This window comes from Notolabrus celidotus, chromosome 2 (assembly GCF_009762535.1).
Source record: "Notolabrus celidotus isolate fNotCel1 chromosome 2, fNotCel1.pri, whole genome shotgun sequence".
NCBI lineage: Eukaryota > Metazoa > Chordata > Actinopteri > Labriformes > Labridae > Notolabrus > Notolabrus celidotus.
Genome location: NC_048273.1, coordinates 13,565,099 through 13,581,515, shown reverse-complemented (window position 1 = coordinate 13,581,515; position 16,417 = coordinate 13,565,099). Strand labels below are relative to the sequence as shown.

Below are 16,417 nucleotides of genomic sequence, written 5' to 3'. Positions count from 1 at the left end.
CTGCTTATCAATCAGGGAGTGGTGAAATGTCAGCAATTTGTCAGGTCTCAGCGTTTATATGACTTATAATCTGGAACCGTAGACTGTATGAAGAATGGACATAGTGTCCATGAAGTCAAACGTCTGTTTCTGAAGAGCTGTTTTGATGCCAATCGTTGGCGAGAGCCTTATTTGAAATGCTGAACTCAATCTAACTTCTGTTGAGCTAGTGTGACGTAAAGAGGCAGGCTTTGAGCCTCCTAGCCAACAGCTACAATATTCCCACCTGTCAATCAAGTCAGCTGTGCCTCTCATAGCGAGAACTTGTAATATTAATATCTTCGAAACTACCGGGTTATGAAAAAATGTACTTCCTGTACAGTGGGTGCTGATTGAGGAATGAGCTATACAGACTATGCTTGTTTTTTTTACCAGGCTGTAAATGTATTTATTTCTGCTCTAAAGATCAGCTTTTTTGAATTGGTGTGTATGTGGTTTCCCATTCTTCTGGAGCCAGCCTCAAGTGAACACTCGAGAAACTGCAGTTTTTAACACTTCCACATTGGCTTCAATTCTTACTGCAGGAGTTTGCCGCTTACCTGGAACACTGCTGTAAGACATGATAACAAGAGTTGATCTTCACATTTTGAAAGCGATGTCACATAAAGATGGCCTCCATGGGAATATGGTCTAATCCTTTAGGCTTATTAAACTGAAGCATGGATACTACACTATCAAAGATTTTTACACACAGTATCTTTTTCACTCTACTAATGTCAAAAAGGTCATGTTGACTGTACACACCAATGAATTCTTATTTCAAACATCCAAACTATTTCAATTGTGGGAAATATCCCATGTGTCTCAGGTGGAGGAGTTCAGAGCACGGGATGCACAGCAAGGACTGAAGATCGCCCAGGTCCTGGAGGGCTTCATCAGCAGGAAGGTGGTCAAACAGACCGTGATGACTGTGGTGTACGGGGTTACTCGCTATGGGGGACGCCTCCAGATAGAGAAAAGGCTGAAGGAGATTGATGAGTTCCCTAAGGTACGGAAGTGTTGGATGTTGGTGGTAGATGGGGGCTTCCCTCTTACAGTCTTATTTTTAGTAACACAGCGGGATGACAGAGTGGCCTTTTAACACAGAATCTTCTCTACATGGGGCTCCCCTTACCTCTTCCTCTCAGGCTGTACATTCTCACACACAAATTAATCATGGACAGACTTGTAATGAAGTACAAGATCTTCTATACTGATGTCTGCTCTCCTTGTATATTTTGCTCCTGCATGTGCATGAAGACATTCATCACATGCTGAGACTGACTACATACAATTTCAGCACAATGGATCGTACACCCATTGGGATTTTGGCAACCTTGACCTTTAAGAGTCTTATTGCCTGGGAGTGAGCAGCACAAAGCAAGAACAAAAGCTTTTAAACTTTAATTCAGTCAAGTTTATTTATGTAATAACTCACCGCAGTGATATAGAATATGGTCGTATCAGGGAGGCCAGGAAAGCTATCCAACAATAGATACACTTTCCTTCCATTGCCCAGTCATTATGATTCTATTTATAGTATAAACTCACTGCACTCAGAATTGGTTGGACATAAATGGTTGTTTGATAGACACACTCATTCTGTCAAATAACTCCATGGCAGGAGAATGAAAGCATTTAATCTTCTCACAGCGCTGTGGTGCTTATTATCTACCAAATAGCCGTATAGTTCCTTACAATAGTTGGGCTTAATCTCATTGTCAGTATAGATTGGTTCGGTATGATCCTGCTGCCTCTGTATCCACCATCTCACAGCCAGAAGATTGTGCTAAATGACTTCTGCATAATGCCCCTAATTGTTTAAACAGGGAATTAGAGGGAAGTGTAATTGTGAGTGATTACAAAGGGATGGATGAGGGGATGAGACAGCACCTAGCCAGGAGGAGATTGTATCACTGGAATGATAAGAGAAAATCAGTGTTCTCATTCAGGGCTGTGATTTTAATCATCCATATTTGTGTTCCTTTATTTTTCAAATAACTAACTGATTAAAAAAAGTGATGTATAGTTTGTCTTTGTTGAATTAATACATAATATTTATTTCTTGTATTTCAAGGAGTTCGTATGGGATGCATCTCACTACCTGGTGCGTCAGGTGTTCAGCGGTTTGAAAGAGATGTTCACAGGGACAAGAGAGATCCAGGTGAGTTCATTGCATATTTATAAAGTCAAATTCTAAACATCTGTCTCTTCTAACATATTCTGATCAATGTTAACCAACACTTAAATTGCAGTCTTCTTCTATATATTTCTTTATTCTTTCTTATTACTTTCATTATTGCTACTCTATTGTTGTCTTTATTACTGCCAGAAATATTTATGTTGAAACACACACATCCAAACTAAAGAGGGCAGGTGTTGAGTCATGTAAGAGTGTCACTGAAATCAAAGAAAAAGACGTCTCACACGCTGCAGGGCTCCAATATTCGCAGGTACACATATTTTTCTGTAACTTATCTGACATTAATCATCTGATTGCTCATGTGACTGCTCAGGTGTATTTAAGATGCCACTGTTAAATTAGTCTTATGAAGAGCAAGTTTGCTTATAACATCTGGACCCATGTCCCGTCTGTCGAGGCCAGATTCATGAACTAAACCACAGCTGCTCAGAGTGCCAAATGTTTTGGCTTTACTTTTGGAGCTGTCTTGTCGCTTATCCTTTTATACATCCTATGTAAATAACACATACTAAACATATCCCATTGCTAGGGATGTACATTTTAAGTATTTTCTGTGATTGATCTTTGGAAATGTTAACAATCAATTATCGATTAATCATAAAAAAAAAAAAAAAGTAGACGTTTTCAATGTCAAGAACAATGCCAAATGCGTTTTTCCCCTGAATTAAATTTTTCTTCACAACACAATGTAGGCCTATGTTACTGACGGTAATGAATAGCTACCGATCGTATTGTGGTGTTCAAAATATTAAACACGCTGAATATCACCATGTGGAGCAGGCTCATGATCTCCGGAGACATACAGTCATGAAAGTGAAGGCTCAGACTTTAACATGTGGATTTACTGCTGCAAGAGAACTGAACAGAAACATATTTTAGACTCACTGCAACCAGGTCATAATCAGTACGGGGGCAGAGAAAAAAAGCGCTGGTGGAGACCTGTCACTCAGCCGCAGCCCCCAGCTGAGCATCTCCGCTGTGCACAACACCTTTAGTCAGCTTATTCACATCGAAAAATACTTAAAACTTAAAACACCTCCCTAATAGCTGAACGAAATATGAGACCACATGATGTTTGTTCCACATGATAGAAAATCGAAACAAAAAAATGCTTTCGAGTAAGTTCTTAACAATCAATTATTCGATAGTCGATTAACTACTACCACTTTATACTAGCATGAGTTTCTTCTTAAGAAATACCTCATCCCTGGAGTAAGACATGAGTGAATACTACATTAGTGTAAGGGCAGACTTGTTTACTCTGTCAGGTTACTGGCCTACTACTGCCTCCACTATCTTCTAGGATATTTTTCTGTACTTTTTTTTTTATTAATGACTAGTTTACTTCACTATTACCCCAGCAACGGCACCCATTCATCACATAGACTCCATTTATAGATTCAGGCCGTGCAGCTGGTGGGGAGATTCTACATTATCTCCATAGGCAGACAGGAGTCTGGCGAGCAAATAGAAACACCTCCCACTGCTCATGTGAGTGTGTCCTCTGGGGAAAATGTGGGGACAACCCAGTCTGAGATGAAATATCTCCATCCTATCATACCTCGGTGCTGACCTGATGCTCTTGTTCATGCATGTGTGTGTTTGTTTGTGCGCTGGTGCCCTTTAAATAGGTCATATCCTCTCACATTTGGTAGCAGTGAGTTGAAGTATGATTGAGAGAGGGAGTGATCAATCCGTGATGCTGGCATCTCAGATCTCTCTACCTTCTTCATACATCGTCAAGTTAATCTATCAACAGTGATACTCTCCCTATCTACCTCTTGTCAATCTACTGACTGATCAGTCACTCCAGCTATCTTGTTAGTTATCCTCCTCTTCCTTTGCTTTCTTGCTATCTTCCTGTTATTCTACCTGGAAAAAAAAGAGGGAGGGGATGATAAATGGAGCAGTTTGGGGCCCGACTGCGACTTAGACTAGCCAGGACATATTTGTCTTTCCTACAGCTCTCTGTGTGCCTGCATGCGTGAGGAGGCTCTGGTGGGACTCTAACAGACCTTCTATTCTTGGAGATAAACTGTGCCAGACACTTATGCAAACATCACTGTTGCACTTGCAATTTTTAGAGTAAGCAACAACTCCTCACCTGTTCCCTGAGCAAGTTTGCAACAATTGTTTTTCCAACCTGGGAAGTGGAGCAGCAGACCTACATGCAGAGATCCGCTCTGGAGAAGAAGTTCCTATTTTTGATTGTTTTTCCAAATACGCCACAGCCATTTTTAAAGTCTTATTTTATTCAATCTTTCTTGACTAAGAACATAAAAACTTCCTCATATAATTGTCCAAAATCACAGATTATAGCTTGAATGCTGCTTGTATGCCCACATCAATACAACACAACACAGGCTGAAATTAGCCCTCTTGGTTAATATTTGATATGTTTCTCAGTATACACCCCAGTCCTGTGTGAGCCCTCACCTTACCTCTTCTGACCTCTGTGTGTTCCAGGATTGGCTGACGGAGAGTGCCAGGCTCATCTCCAAGTCTGGCCACACTGTTGAGTGGGTGACACCCCTGGGTCTACCCATCATTCAGCCTTACCACCGCACCCGCAACCAAGTGGTAAGTCTCCCCCTGAGGCTCGTGAGAGTTGGCCCTTGAGGTGAAGCTGCGTAGGATTAATTGTGATGATCAGCCTTTACACTGCAGAGCTTTCACATGATTTCACACTTTATTTCACACCCATTTTAAAGTATGCGTGCTATTCTTACAGCTACTTTTGTACAATCAGTTGTAGCTCAACCATTCTTATGCAAAGTGCCTCATCCACTCTTGATCGCTATAGTTTCATAGAGCTATTGATTGACAGCTCAGACAATAAGTAGCCTGTCGTCATTTTTCAGTATTTCAGAATTTCAGCCACTGACCTTTCTAAAGTTCTCCTCATGTCTTCACTTGTTTGTCTCATTCCTCTTTGCTCTTTGTCTCATCCTTCAGAGTATTCTCAATACTCCCACAACTGACCTTTTCATAGCATACACTGTATACATTTTTAACTCACATAAGTACAAGGATGGACAGCACTCATTAATCTCTCTCAACACTCTGACTAACAATAGAACTCCCCTGCTTTCTGTCTATTAGTGCTACTTTATATCAGTATGTATAGATTTGAGCTAGGATTTTCTTTATGTTCTTATATTCCCAAAATGAAGAATATAATCAAACTTTCAAAGTGTCATTTCAGCTCATATATCTCTTTGAACTTTGATAAGGCAGGAGCTAAGGCAGTCATTTTGCCTCCTGCCCAACAGCTACAACAATACACCTATATTTCCTAACATTCTGTATCTCGTTCCACATATTGGCGCCAGAGTTTCACAGCCTGGCTATCAGCTTAAGTGTGATTAGCTGCAGTTTTAGACTACGGTAGTGTAACATCCCCCCACAGCTCCACAGTAATCATATTATTTCAATATTTCATATACTCTTCTTTCTGTCCAGTGTATCTCAGTAAACAGGTAACAGGTCTAGATACTTTCATTGCATGTATTACAGGGAAATGGTACCAACGTATTCACACGTTTTCAACTCGCTATAAGTTCCTCTGCTGCTTCAACACTCTGTCTAGTGACTCCTTTGTCCACGCTGTCACTTCTGTGTAATGTTTATGCAGCCTAGAAAAAATAAGCATATGTAGCATATCTCCATCAGTCAAGCAGCAGAGAAAAAAAGCGCTCATGGAGACCTGTCACTCAGCCGCAGCCCCCAGCTGAGCGTCTCCGCTGTGAGCAACACCTTCAGTCAGCTGATTCACATCGAAACATGCTTTAAACTTAAAACACCTCCCTGATAGCAGAACGAAATATGAGACCACATGATGTTTGTTCCACGTGATATAAAATCGAAACAAAAAAACGTGTTCAAGAACGTTCGATAGTCGATTAATTTTTGACATCCCTAATATATATATATATATATATATATAGGACTTTTACGCCTTTATTTTATAGAGGAGAGGACAGTGGATAGTGTAGGAAACTGGGAGAGAGTGGGGCAATGACGTGTGAAAGAGGGCGTAGGCTGAATTCAAACCCAGGCCACCCGCTACATGGTTGCGCAACTTAACCATTAGGCCAAGTCCTCGTTCATCAATATTTTTTAAACTTTTGTTTTTATCCAACCTAACACTACCAACAGAGTCATTTTACTTCACTTGATGTTGTCAGCTGAGGCTATGCAGGCACTTTCTTGAAATAGTGTCAATAATGTGCAAAGACAAAACCTATTTTGTATTTTATTTGCCATCTTTCAACCCATGGATTACTGACACGTGCTTCCTCAGCTCAGATATTAACATGACTGGATGCAATCAGCTCTCACTTGCATCTCATAAAGGCTTTGGGATTCCTAATAAAGAAAAAAAAGATGTCCTCTAGTTATGGCTTTAGACTTCATCTTATAAAAGCTCAGGGGATTATTTTTCCCACGCGAGGTGTCAAAGTAATAAGTGATCTTGTAAGATATTATAGACTCCAGCTTAGTGTGTAAACAATGATCCCTTTGTTTTTGTCCACACTTAGTTGTTCATAACATAATTTTTTGGTCCCTAATTATATGCAGAATATCCATCATATCATGTAGCTTTAGTACTGCATGCTCTGTGAGTTGCATTTCCCAGCTGGGCTTCCAAGTCTCACTGGGTTTGATGTACGAGTGCATGACTGATGGTGTACTGTGACTATTACTTTAATGGAGCTCAACATCATCATTACATGTGTCCGTCACTATGGAGATTCTGACAACAGCATGTCATAGAGATAACGTGTTTTTGTGTGGCGGCACATCTGCAGATAGCATACGTGTGTGTGTTTGTGTGTGGAGAGTTTTTTATGTCTGTATATGTGTGATAGATTAAATTGAATTTTGCCTCTTATATCCTTAAGATGGTTATATGAGTCAGACGCCTAGCATAAGCCAAGTACAGGCAGACATCTTGCTCAGTGGCTGGCGCTGCATGACGCCTGCTCTTTTAGGATGACATCAAGCAGAAGGTTGACTCAGTTGGGCAGCGACACCTCACAAGCAGGGTGTAAGAGGGTGATGGGGACAGATGGTTGGTCCCCTGGGGATGCATCTCTCTGTTGCTGCAGTAGCGTGTGTTCCCTTGGTTTGACCAGCTTTTTTGAAATGTCCAGCAGGGGCCAGGAAAATTATTAGCCTGTGCTTTTTATTTTTTTTCAAAGCTGAGAGATTAATAAATAGATGAATGAATGTGGTGATGACCTCATGGATGAATGAGGTATTAGCTTACATTTCACAGATAACTTTCTTCATCCCCTGCTGTAATTCTCTAATCCAGCTGCATCATTGCGCAACAAAAATGAAACTAACTTTCAGAAAGGTCACCTTCTCCGTGCATAGCTGGATTAAATTCAATCTCCCAGTCTCCTCTCAGCCTCTTAAATCCAAGGCCACACTGTTTCAGGGGTCATTAGTAATTAGACTCCAGATAGAGCAGGAAGATGAAGTGCAATAGACGGTAAGAAAACCAATAAGGGAGAAAAAGCAGCTACAATCCCATCAGAGGTGCAGGTTATGTAAAAACCTTCCTCTAATATTGGCTTGTTTCAGTGAGCATACAGGGATGAGTACAAATGCCCTCGTGTGTATCTGAGTAGTTTTCATTGCTTATGGGATATGGGGAAATTAAAGTAGGATGGAGTAGCTGGATGGAACATAAACATACATCAGAGAGGTTGCTTAACAGGATTGGGAGATACTAATCAGATCAGAGGTCACTCTGGCTCACATTATTTGTGTATTTTTCACTCCCCTCCCCTCCCAAGCAAGGTTACAATGAAATCTCACTGTCAGTGGGTGGTGACACAAGGGAGTTGTATGGATTAGCGAGTTAACTGTGTGACTAATAGCTCACGATCTAATGCCCTCTGTGCACAGATAAATCAGTTTAGTGTGGTTTTTTGGTGGATATTTCCCGAGACAGTTAATCATTGTGCACAATTTATTATTAATTCAGCTCAAATCACAAGTACAGTAGTTGGATGGCAGTATTCCAATACAAATACAATCCTCTGCTAACAGTAATAAAAAGTTCAATATAATATGTTACTAGCTGTGAGGTTAATACCTTTTAGAAATATTATCTTATAAATGATTCACGATTTACAAGGGCCCCTTGAAACCTTGAAAACTGAACTGAAAAAGATACATTTATTGGTTCTTGTCTTTCTTTGTGGTGATTTGGCGTCTTGTTGGAGTTGTGTTTAACCATTTTGAGTCTCTTAAGGTTCTTTTTCTTCCTTTTTTATGAGCTGTTCTGCATCTCTGTAACCACTTGGGACCACATTGTGATCAAATTGCATCCATTTTTATTTGTTTGAAAAGAAATGGCCAAAAACAATAAACAAACAGTTTATTCACATATTACAGTTCATATATTAGAGGATATCATGCCCTATGAAGCTTGACTGAAACACCTTTATCCCAGCTTTAAAAGTAAGGATACAATTGTATTATTGTAATAGTAAATTATAAAGTATTCCTGTATTGACACAATAACCTATCCGGCTGATATAGATCATGCATCCCTTTTTAAAGGCATTGGTTGTCTTGGTAGATATATTTGTTCGATCCTACCCTTTGCCCCCTTCAACAAAGGCATCTTTTAGTTCTTGCTCTGGAACGACTCCTTTGAGATCAGCTAGATAGCTACAGCTGGTCAGTTCTGCTGTCATCATTGTTGCAGATTGAACTAGAGCAGTAACCTTTGACCTTTCTTCCTTGGCTCCAAAAACAATCATTTCAGTTTTTTCTTTGTTTAACTGAAGAAAATTCTGGCACATCCAGTCATTGATTTATTCAATACATCTACACAGTGTTTGTATGGGACTATAATCCCCTGGTGATATGGTAATGTAAATGTGTGTATCATCTGCATAGCTATGGTAATTTATTTTGTTGTTTTCCATTGTCTGACCTTAGGGGAGCATGTAGATGTTGAATAGCAGAGGCCCCAAAATGGATCCCTGAGGTACTCCACATATCATTTTCATCCGCTCAGATGTGTAATTACCAATAGACACAAAATAGTCCGGCTCTGGAATAATGCGCCACGATTAGGGAGAAGTTGTTGGTGAAAACTAGCATAGCAGCATCTCCTTTTCCTTGATTCAAGGGACCCAGCTTTGCCCAAGAGTGTCCCTGGTAACTGTGCCGACTGCACAGAGTGAAACTGAGGGGGTAGCAACAGCCCTCTGAGAACACTAGACAGCAGGTGCCTTGGTTGACACCTCACCATGCTGACAATGACATGCTGGACATCAGATTGGACATGCATGAACTTCAGAGGATGAACAGGAGGATTTGACCAGTATACCAACCTAGGGAAAGGGGACCTCTTGAGAGTGGAGGTTACACCCACAGATGGTGACTCTATTGAAGGGTTTGTGCAGGGCGGAAGTGGACATATTTACCTCAGAAGTGAATACTCACTGCCCCCTACATGTCTGGGAATAGAAGTTTCAATGCACCTACAGACCACCAAACTCCTGTATTAATTTCCCCTATCTGAAATGATGCTGTCTCCTCTTTGCGTTTGCTGAATCTCTCTCTGTGATCCTGGTGGCCCCACAGTGTTTGACGAAAGCTTATTAGTCTAGATTATCAGTTTGTTGGCAGTGAGGCCTTGGCTACTTCCTCTCTGCAGGGACCTTGTCTCTTAAGCAGGGTGGGAGAGGTGAACCATCCATGAGAGTAATATCTTTTAAAGTCCTAAATGCTTTAAATGGCTTCCATTCAAGCAGCAGGTCAGACCAGCACCAACATCCCTTTTGAAGCTGCTACATATATCTACCCTTTTCATGATTAAGCTCTATTTGGCACTTGTATGCGGTTCTTGCGAGACGTATCAAAAGCTAGGTTGACTCAGCATTTCTAATATTGTGACAGCCATTGATAGGCTTCGAAAACTAATGGTTGATGTTACTGTGTCAATATGTCCATGTTTTATACAATCTGATTCATATCCTGTCCCTGTCCTTCAGGAAAAAGGTGCAACAGTCACAACATTTCAGTTTGCATTTCACTGTAGTCATTTGTGTCTCTGTGGCAAGGTAAGGCTATATTTAGACAGCACATTAATTAAAATCCATCATGAATAGCAAGGTCTCTAGGCTTTGGAATATATACAACACTTAGTGGTCAATTCATTCTTTGTCTGTCTGCCTCACTTTTCCACAGGATAGATGCAGGATGGTAGCAGACTCTGAGAAGTTATCGGAGCCTTTACAGTCAGGAGGAGTCTCTTTTTCATTCTAATTCAGGAGAACTATGTATCTCGAAATGTCGGAGTGATGCTCTCCATGCCCCCTTTTTGCCTTAGAATAGAAGTGAGACGTTCCCAGGAGGGGGAAAGGATGGTGGTTCGGTGATCTTGCAGAATCTTATGGCATTTTGGGGATGAATTCATAAATCCAGTTTAAGTTTCGAGGACAGCCCCAAGTGGTGGAAAAAGAAAGTGGAGTAAAAAGAGGAGTTTGGGAAAGGTCAGCTGAAGTGTGGGGAGACTCAGGAGCGCATGTGGTTATGAGTCTTCAGCTGTCTTGATGTGTCTTCAGGGGGTAAAAGGCAAAGCAGACAACCAGGTGACCTGGTACATTAGAGGAGGGAGGTGTGATGAGGTGTAACCTTGATAATGAGATGGGACATGTGATATCAAGCACCGTGTAACAAATGGGGAATCCCCTCTTGGCAGCGTGGCAAAGATTTTATGACGGCTGAGATTGTACCCGACCATCTGTGCTGTAACTCTCAGGTGATTTAGACCACACAAGCCTATTCCCCAAAGACACACAGAAGGGTTGGTCAAGGTCTCATTCATCACAGCCTCAGGGTTTGAGTCAGGTCATGTACACAAATCATACTCTTATGCATTATAATGAACAGTACAGTGCACAGTAGTGACCTCTTTTACAGGCACTCCATTACTCAAACCAGAGGTAACTTCTTTCACCTCACGCCTTTCTACATCACAGCTTCCATCCCTTTTCCCCTCCCTCAGACCCTTACGTGAAGGCACAAAGGCTGATGTAAAGATTGGAATGATGGACAGATTCCCCCCTCAAGTCCTCCCAGAGCAATGACGGATGAGATAGCAGCCATGGCAATAACTAATAGGGTTTTACTGCACTATGCTTCTATTTTTAAAACCATTCTTGATAATTGTGTGATTCTGTCATTCATCATGGAGCAACCTTTATTTTCCTTGTGACCAGACTCACCAAACAGAGGAGCTGGCCGACCCCCTGAGCCTGACGTTATTTTGCATTTGTCCATTTGAACACCTGTCACTTTGAACCCTGGGTATCCTGGCTTTCTTTATGGATGAAGCTTTTCCTACAGGATAGTTGGCCATAAAGCTCTCCTGTTTTTTTTAATACAACCAGCATGATATAGAAGGCAAAATATTGAAATAATTATACAAGTCATGTCATGTTCAATAGGTTAGTCTTACGGCTGCCAATTAAACATCTTCTTAAAAACAGTAGGGAGACAGATGGTGTTAACACCATACAGAGAGACATTCTGGAGGTGCTCCATTGAAACCATTAAAAGTTGTAAGTCCTGCATTCAACTAACTTTTTTTTTTTCACAAACAAGAAAGTACATGATGTAGTAGATACATTATTTCAAAAACGGAATACTTTTCATTAATTTATCATGCTTAGATTACTAGATTATTATTGGTATTGACTCGGAGCGACTGTCTCCCCCCCCATTGTAGAAGATTGAGCCAAAATACAGCCTCTATGTATGCTAGGATATATTGCACCGGGGACATAGGTGGAAGACAAGACATCCATAGATGCAAGCTGGCTGGTGGAGCCATGGGACTGACATCACACTCCTTCTGCTAACACATTTAGCTTACCAATAAAATGCAGAGGATCCCTGAGGTTAGTAAATGCCACTGTAGAACGGATTCTTGTGCTGATATAACACTCATGGTTATGGAAAGTTCAGTGACTCTTAGTGTTGGTTGTAACGGATGAAATGATATCAAAATAACATGATAAAATAGTATAGGAATGAGAAGTCCATGTACAATATTGATTGCAATGTTTAAAAATTAAATACAAAAGAAGACTTGGAATAAAAAGCTCATGAGGCCAGCTCACCCAAGGTGAGCGCTTGCTTGATGCTCTGTGTAATGTTAGCCTTCGTCTTTCATTGTAGAGAGCTGGTATTAGTGCCTGACTAAAGTATGGCTGTGATGGCAATTTATTATTTGGCTCCAGCATGTTCACTAGACTGAATCCTCTGTTGTTGACCACAGAAAATGTCCAGAGGTCTCCAGCTGTATTCAGAGATACATCTTGTGATCTCTTGGGCTCGTGCTCTGTCAGGGAAGTGAGGTTGTAAATGCTTCCTTTTGAGTCCTTTGGCATAGCTAGATGTTTTTTATCTTGTGGCTTCTCGTATTACTGGAATTCCACAATGTGTAGGACATGACAGTCTGGCAGTGTCTGCACATTGTTTTTTGTTTGTCCGTCACCTTTTCTCCTTTCTCCTTTATTGACACGGGGAAACTGAAATCCTATCATAAGTCAGATTTAAAAGCCGTTGGAGCATCCAAAATTTCAAGATAAAGTTGTTCTGCGACACTAATGGTTTTAATCAGTTCATGGTGGTGCTTTGTATCCAATGAATAACAGATCATTCATTACAACTCATAACACACAATGTTATTTTCAAGGATAAAGAGAGATTTATTCACAGCTGTAACCCTTACATTCCCTTAAAAACTATATTTCAAACAAATGTTTAACAGCCCATGCACTCAATTTCAAAAAGTGTCACCTGATGACATTATAATAGAGTCCTTGATGCTAACATTTCCAAGCAATTATTTTTGTTGATGCTGAGTCACAGAAATTAAACACCAAAGTCATTAATATGGCACCATGTATTTTTCTCTGATAGGGTGGAAACCTCTTCTCCGCCCTATAGGGCCCACAAGATGTTACAAACCTCTGGAAACCCTCACATAGCCCAAGAAACCACCCCACCTGAAATATCTGATTTTCAGATTTCCCTTAGGGTATCATCAATCTCTGATCTTATTGGCAGTCATCATCAGATGATGCTATCGAGATATGGGTCTGGGAACAGAGGCCGAGTTTCCGGTCATTCTGGTGTAGCTAGTGGTTAGCTTTAGATGGCTTCAAGTGAAGACTTCCTTACTGTGCAGCATTTGTCGCATAAGTTGAGTAAGTTATCTGCAATTGCAGAAACATATCTGTTTACAGTGATGTACAAATCATTGTCTACTGCTTGGAGCCGGGGATGCCATTATGACTTTGTGCGTTCCACCCATAGACTATAAAATATGGACGTAGTATCTGTGACGTCACCCATCTGTTTCTGAAGCGCTGTTTTGAAGCCGATTGTCGGCCGCAGCCATATTGCTGCTGTCGAGTAATTGTAAGAAGAGTAAGAGGTGGACTTTGAGCCTCCTAGCCAACAGTTATACAGTGTTCCCGACTGTCAATCGAGTCAGTTGGGCCTCTCATTGGAAGACTCATAATCTCAATATCTTTGAAATTGCTGCGTTAGAAAAAAATTCCCCCCCTGTACAGTGTGAGCCAATAGAGAAATGAGCTATCCAGGCTACACTGATCTTTTTTTACCAGGCTGTAAACATGTTTATTTCTGCTGTAAAGATCGGCTTTTTTGAATTGATGTGTATTTGGTTTCCGGTACTTCCGAAGCCAGCCTCAAGCGGAACATTGATGACCTGCAGTTTTTAGCACTTCCGCATTTGACTCATATTTTTAGACCGGAGGTTGCCACTTTTTTCCACCTGCTTTTGCTCTCCATACCTGTTGTTTTATCTTCATAGACAAAAGCGTGCTGATTCTTAATTGGTCAGTTCTATTTGGACTACAAACGCACTGCGAACAGGAACCAGAACTCTTTCCATGCTGAAAATCCAGGCCACGCTCTTCATAGGGTTTTTACATATATTCTAAATTTTGTGTAGAAACTGTAGAAACTGAATGCAGACCAGGCCAGTATAGACTTGGTCTGGAAGTAGTTGAGGGATGTGCACTTCAAAGTGTCTCTGTGTCCTCAATGTTTATTCCTTAGAGAAGCAATCATCAAACCAAACATACTTATTTAGGGTATCAGCATGGCAGTGGTCATGCTAGGATATTATGTGCTCTTGTTTGGTGGTGTTATTAATTTTATAAGCTTGATTTGAAAAACCACTGAACACAGACATTTAGTCGGTTTGCAGCAAGTAAACTGCACTGTAAAGCCAACCTACTACTTGTACCAGCTCATACATCTATTTTCTTTTGGCCCAGTAAGCACTTGGCTGCCATGCTATTAAATGTGTACAGTTTTTTCTTTCTTTCCCTGTTTGTAATAAAATTTGATGTATTTGACTGAAAAAGTTAACTGAATTCAAGTGCCCTCATACGAGCCCAATAATCATTGGAAACAAAATAATTCAAACACATTTTCAAAGCTATCATATGACTGTGTATTCCTTTTATCAGTATTTATATCTAATGACTTTTAGCAATAAAAGCACTTCTTTCAGTCAGGACTTACATGGATCAAGAGTGTTTGTAGCATTTTGAATCAGACCTAAAAACATTTCTGTGTCAAACGTGTCCTCATGCGAATCCATTAATAATTTGGAACAAACAAACCCAAACCCATTTCCCATGCATTCTTATTACTGTGGGGATATCTGCTTGAAAACAGCAACTAATTATGATGATATCTACAATAAAAGTGCTTCCACTGTTTGCAGTACAGATGGATATAAATGTTTGCAGCACTCTGAATATGATTAAATTATAATGGCAAAAACATGTCTGTGCCAAAGCTGCTTTGCATCAATAAAAAAGAAAATGTGTTCAAGCAGAGTAGCAGATTAGAGATTCTCAGATACATTAGTGCAGGCTGAACGCAAGGTAAACAGACTAATGCAAAGTGCTCACATAGATGAGGAGCTGGCAGCCTGCTGCCTCTCAAATCTCATTTCTGATAGCAGCCTGTCGTTGCCACCCAGGCATGGTTCCAAGGGTCAGGGAAAGACTGCCCTGCCTTGCATGCCTTGGCATGGCTCACTGGAGGGACCCTCCAGGCTCAGGAGATTAGAGCGCTAAGTCTTTCCTCCACTATGAACTAAAGGCTTTGGTGTGAGTCTTAGAGAGTGTAAGGAAACCATGATGGAGTAAAGAGAACTACTGAGATCAAAAGGAAATGTTTGCTTGATAGATTTGGACCAGCTAATTGCATGCTGTGCCTAATTTCTCCTTACCTTTCCTCTGATGGTTGGCCATTAGGATTATACTATGAAGCAACTTCCTGTGTTGAAAAATGAAGCCTAATTTATTTATTCAAACACTCTTAGGTGATTTCTTTTGATAACACTTCCCTTAAGATAATATAAAGGTTTAGAGTTGTATGTAAATTTGCATAATTGGGGACGGGGTTGCGTTGACTGACAGGTGGGCATACTGTGGCTGTTTGCGAGACGGATAATATAAAACTGGCCTCAGCTCCAGCCTGCTTGTATTTAGGTTGATCAAAGGTGTGATTGAATCCACATTTCTAATACGGGTTCTGCAGGATTTAAGTACACCTCTTCAGAAACCAGTGGATGATGTCATTGCAACTACATTCATGTTCAATCCATGGAACTTTCTGCATTTGCTATCTAAGGACAAAGTTGCAGTGAACGTTTCATGGATAAAATGATATACTGTGTTCATTTGTGCTCGTTGTCACCTATCCCATTTTCAATTCTTCTCTAATTAATTATGTCTAGTAGAGTCATGAATCACTATGACTGATTACCACCTACTTATAGTAAGCTATAATTCTGAGGCATACTCTTATGGCATTTGGACATTTTTCTTCTTTGTTTCCTCTCTTACTCTGTCCTTCTCTTTTTCATCTCTTTCCTGTCAGTACTGTCAGTGTGTCCCCATGAACTTACACTTACCCTACTTCTTAAAGCATGTTACACTAAACAGATTTTGGGGTCTAAAAAATATATGGACACAGTTCCTGATACACACTTATTCAAACAATCACCAGTCAACACAGCTCATTTTAGTTGTTTTTTAAGCCAATATGTTTTTGGTGCACCAATACCAAACAAATGTGCACATGTAGCATACTGGAGTGATAAAG

General features: G+C 40.5%; 1 protein-coding gene across 1 annotated transcript in view; it reads left to right on the top strand.

The window, feature by feature from the left end:
• The window catches only part of polrmt (polymerase (RNA) mitochondrial (DNA directed)), a 68,337-nt gene that overhangs the window by 33,357 nt on the left and 18,563 nt on the right, over positions 1-16,417 (top strand). Inside the window, exons 13-15 of the mRNA XM_034708833.1 lie at positions 848-1,027; positions 2,096-2,182; positions 4,688-4,801. Coding sequence (XP_034564724.1) covers positions 848-1,027; positions 2,096-2,182; positions 4,688-4,801 — 381 coding nt within the window. The remainder of the gene's footprint in view (positions 1-847; positions 1,028-2,095; positions 2,183-4,687; positions 4,802-16,417) is intronic.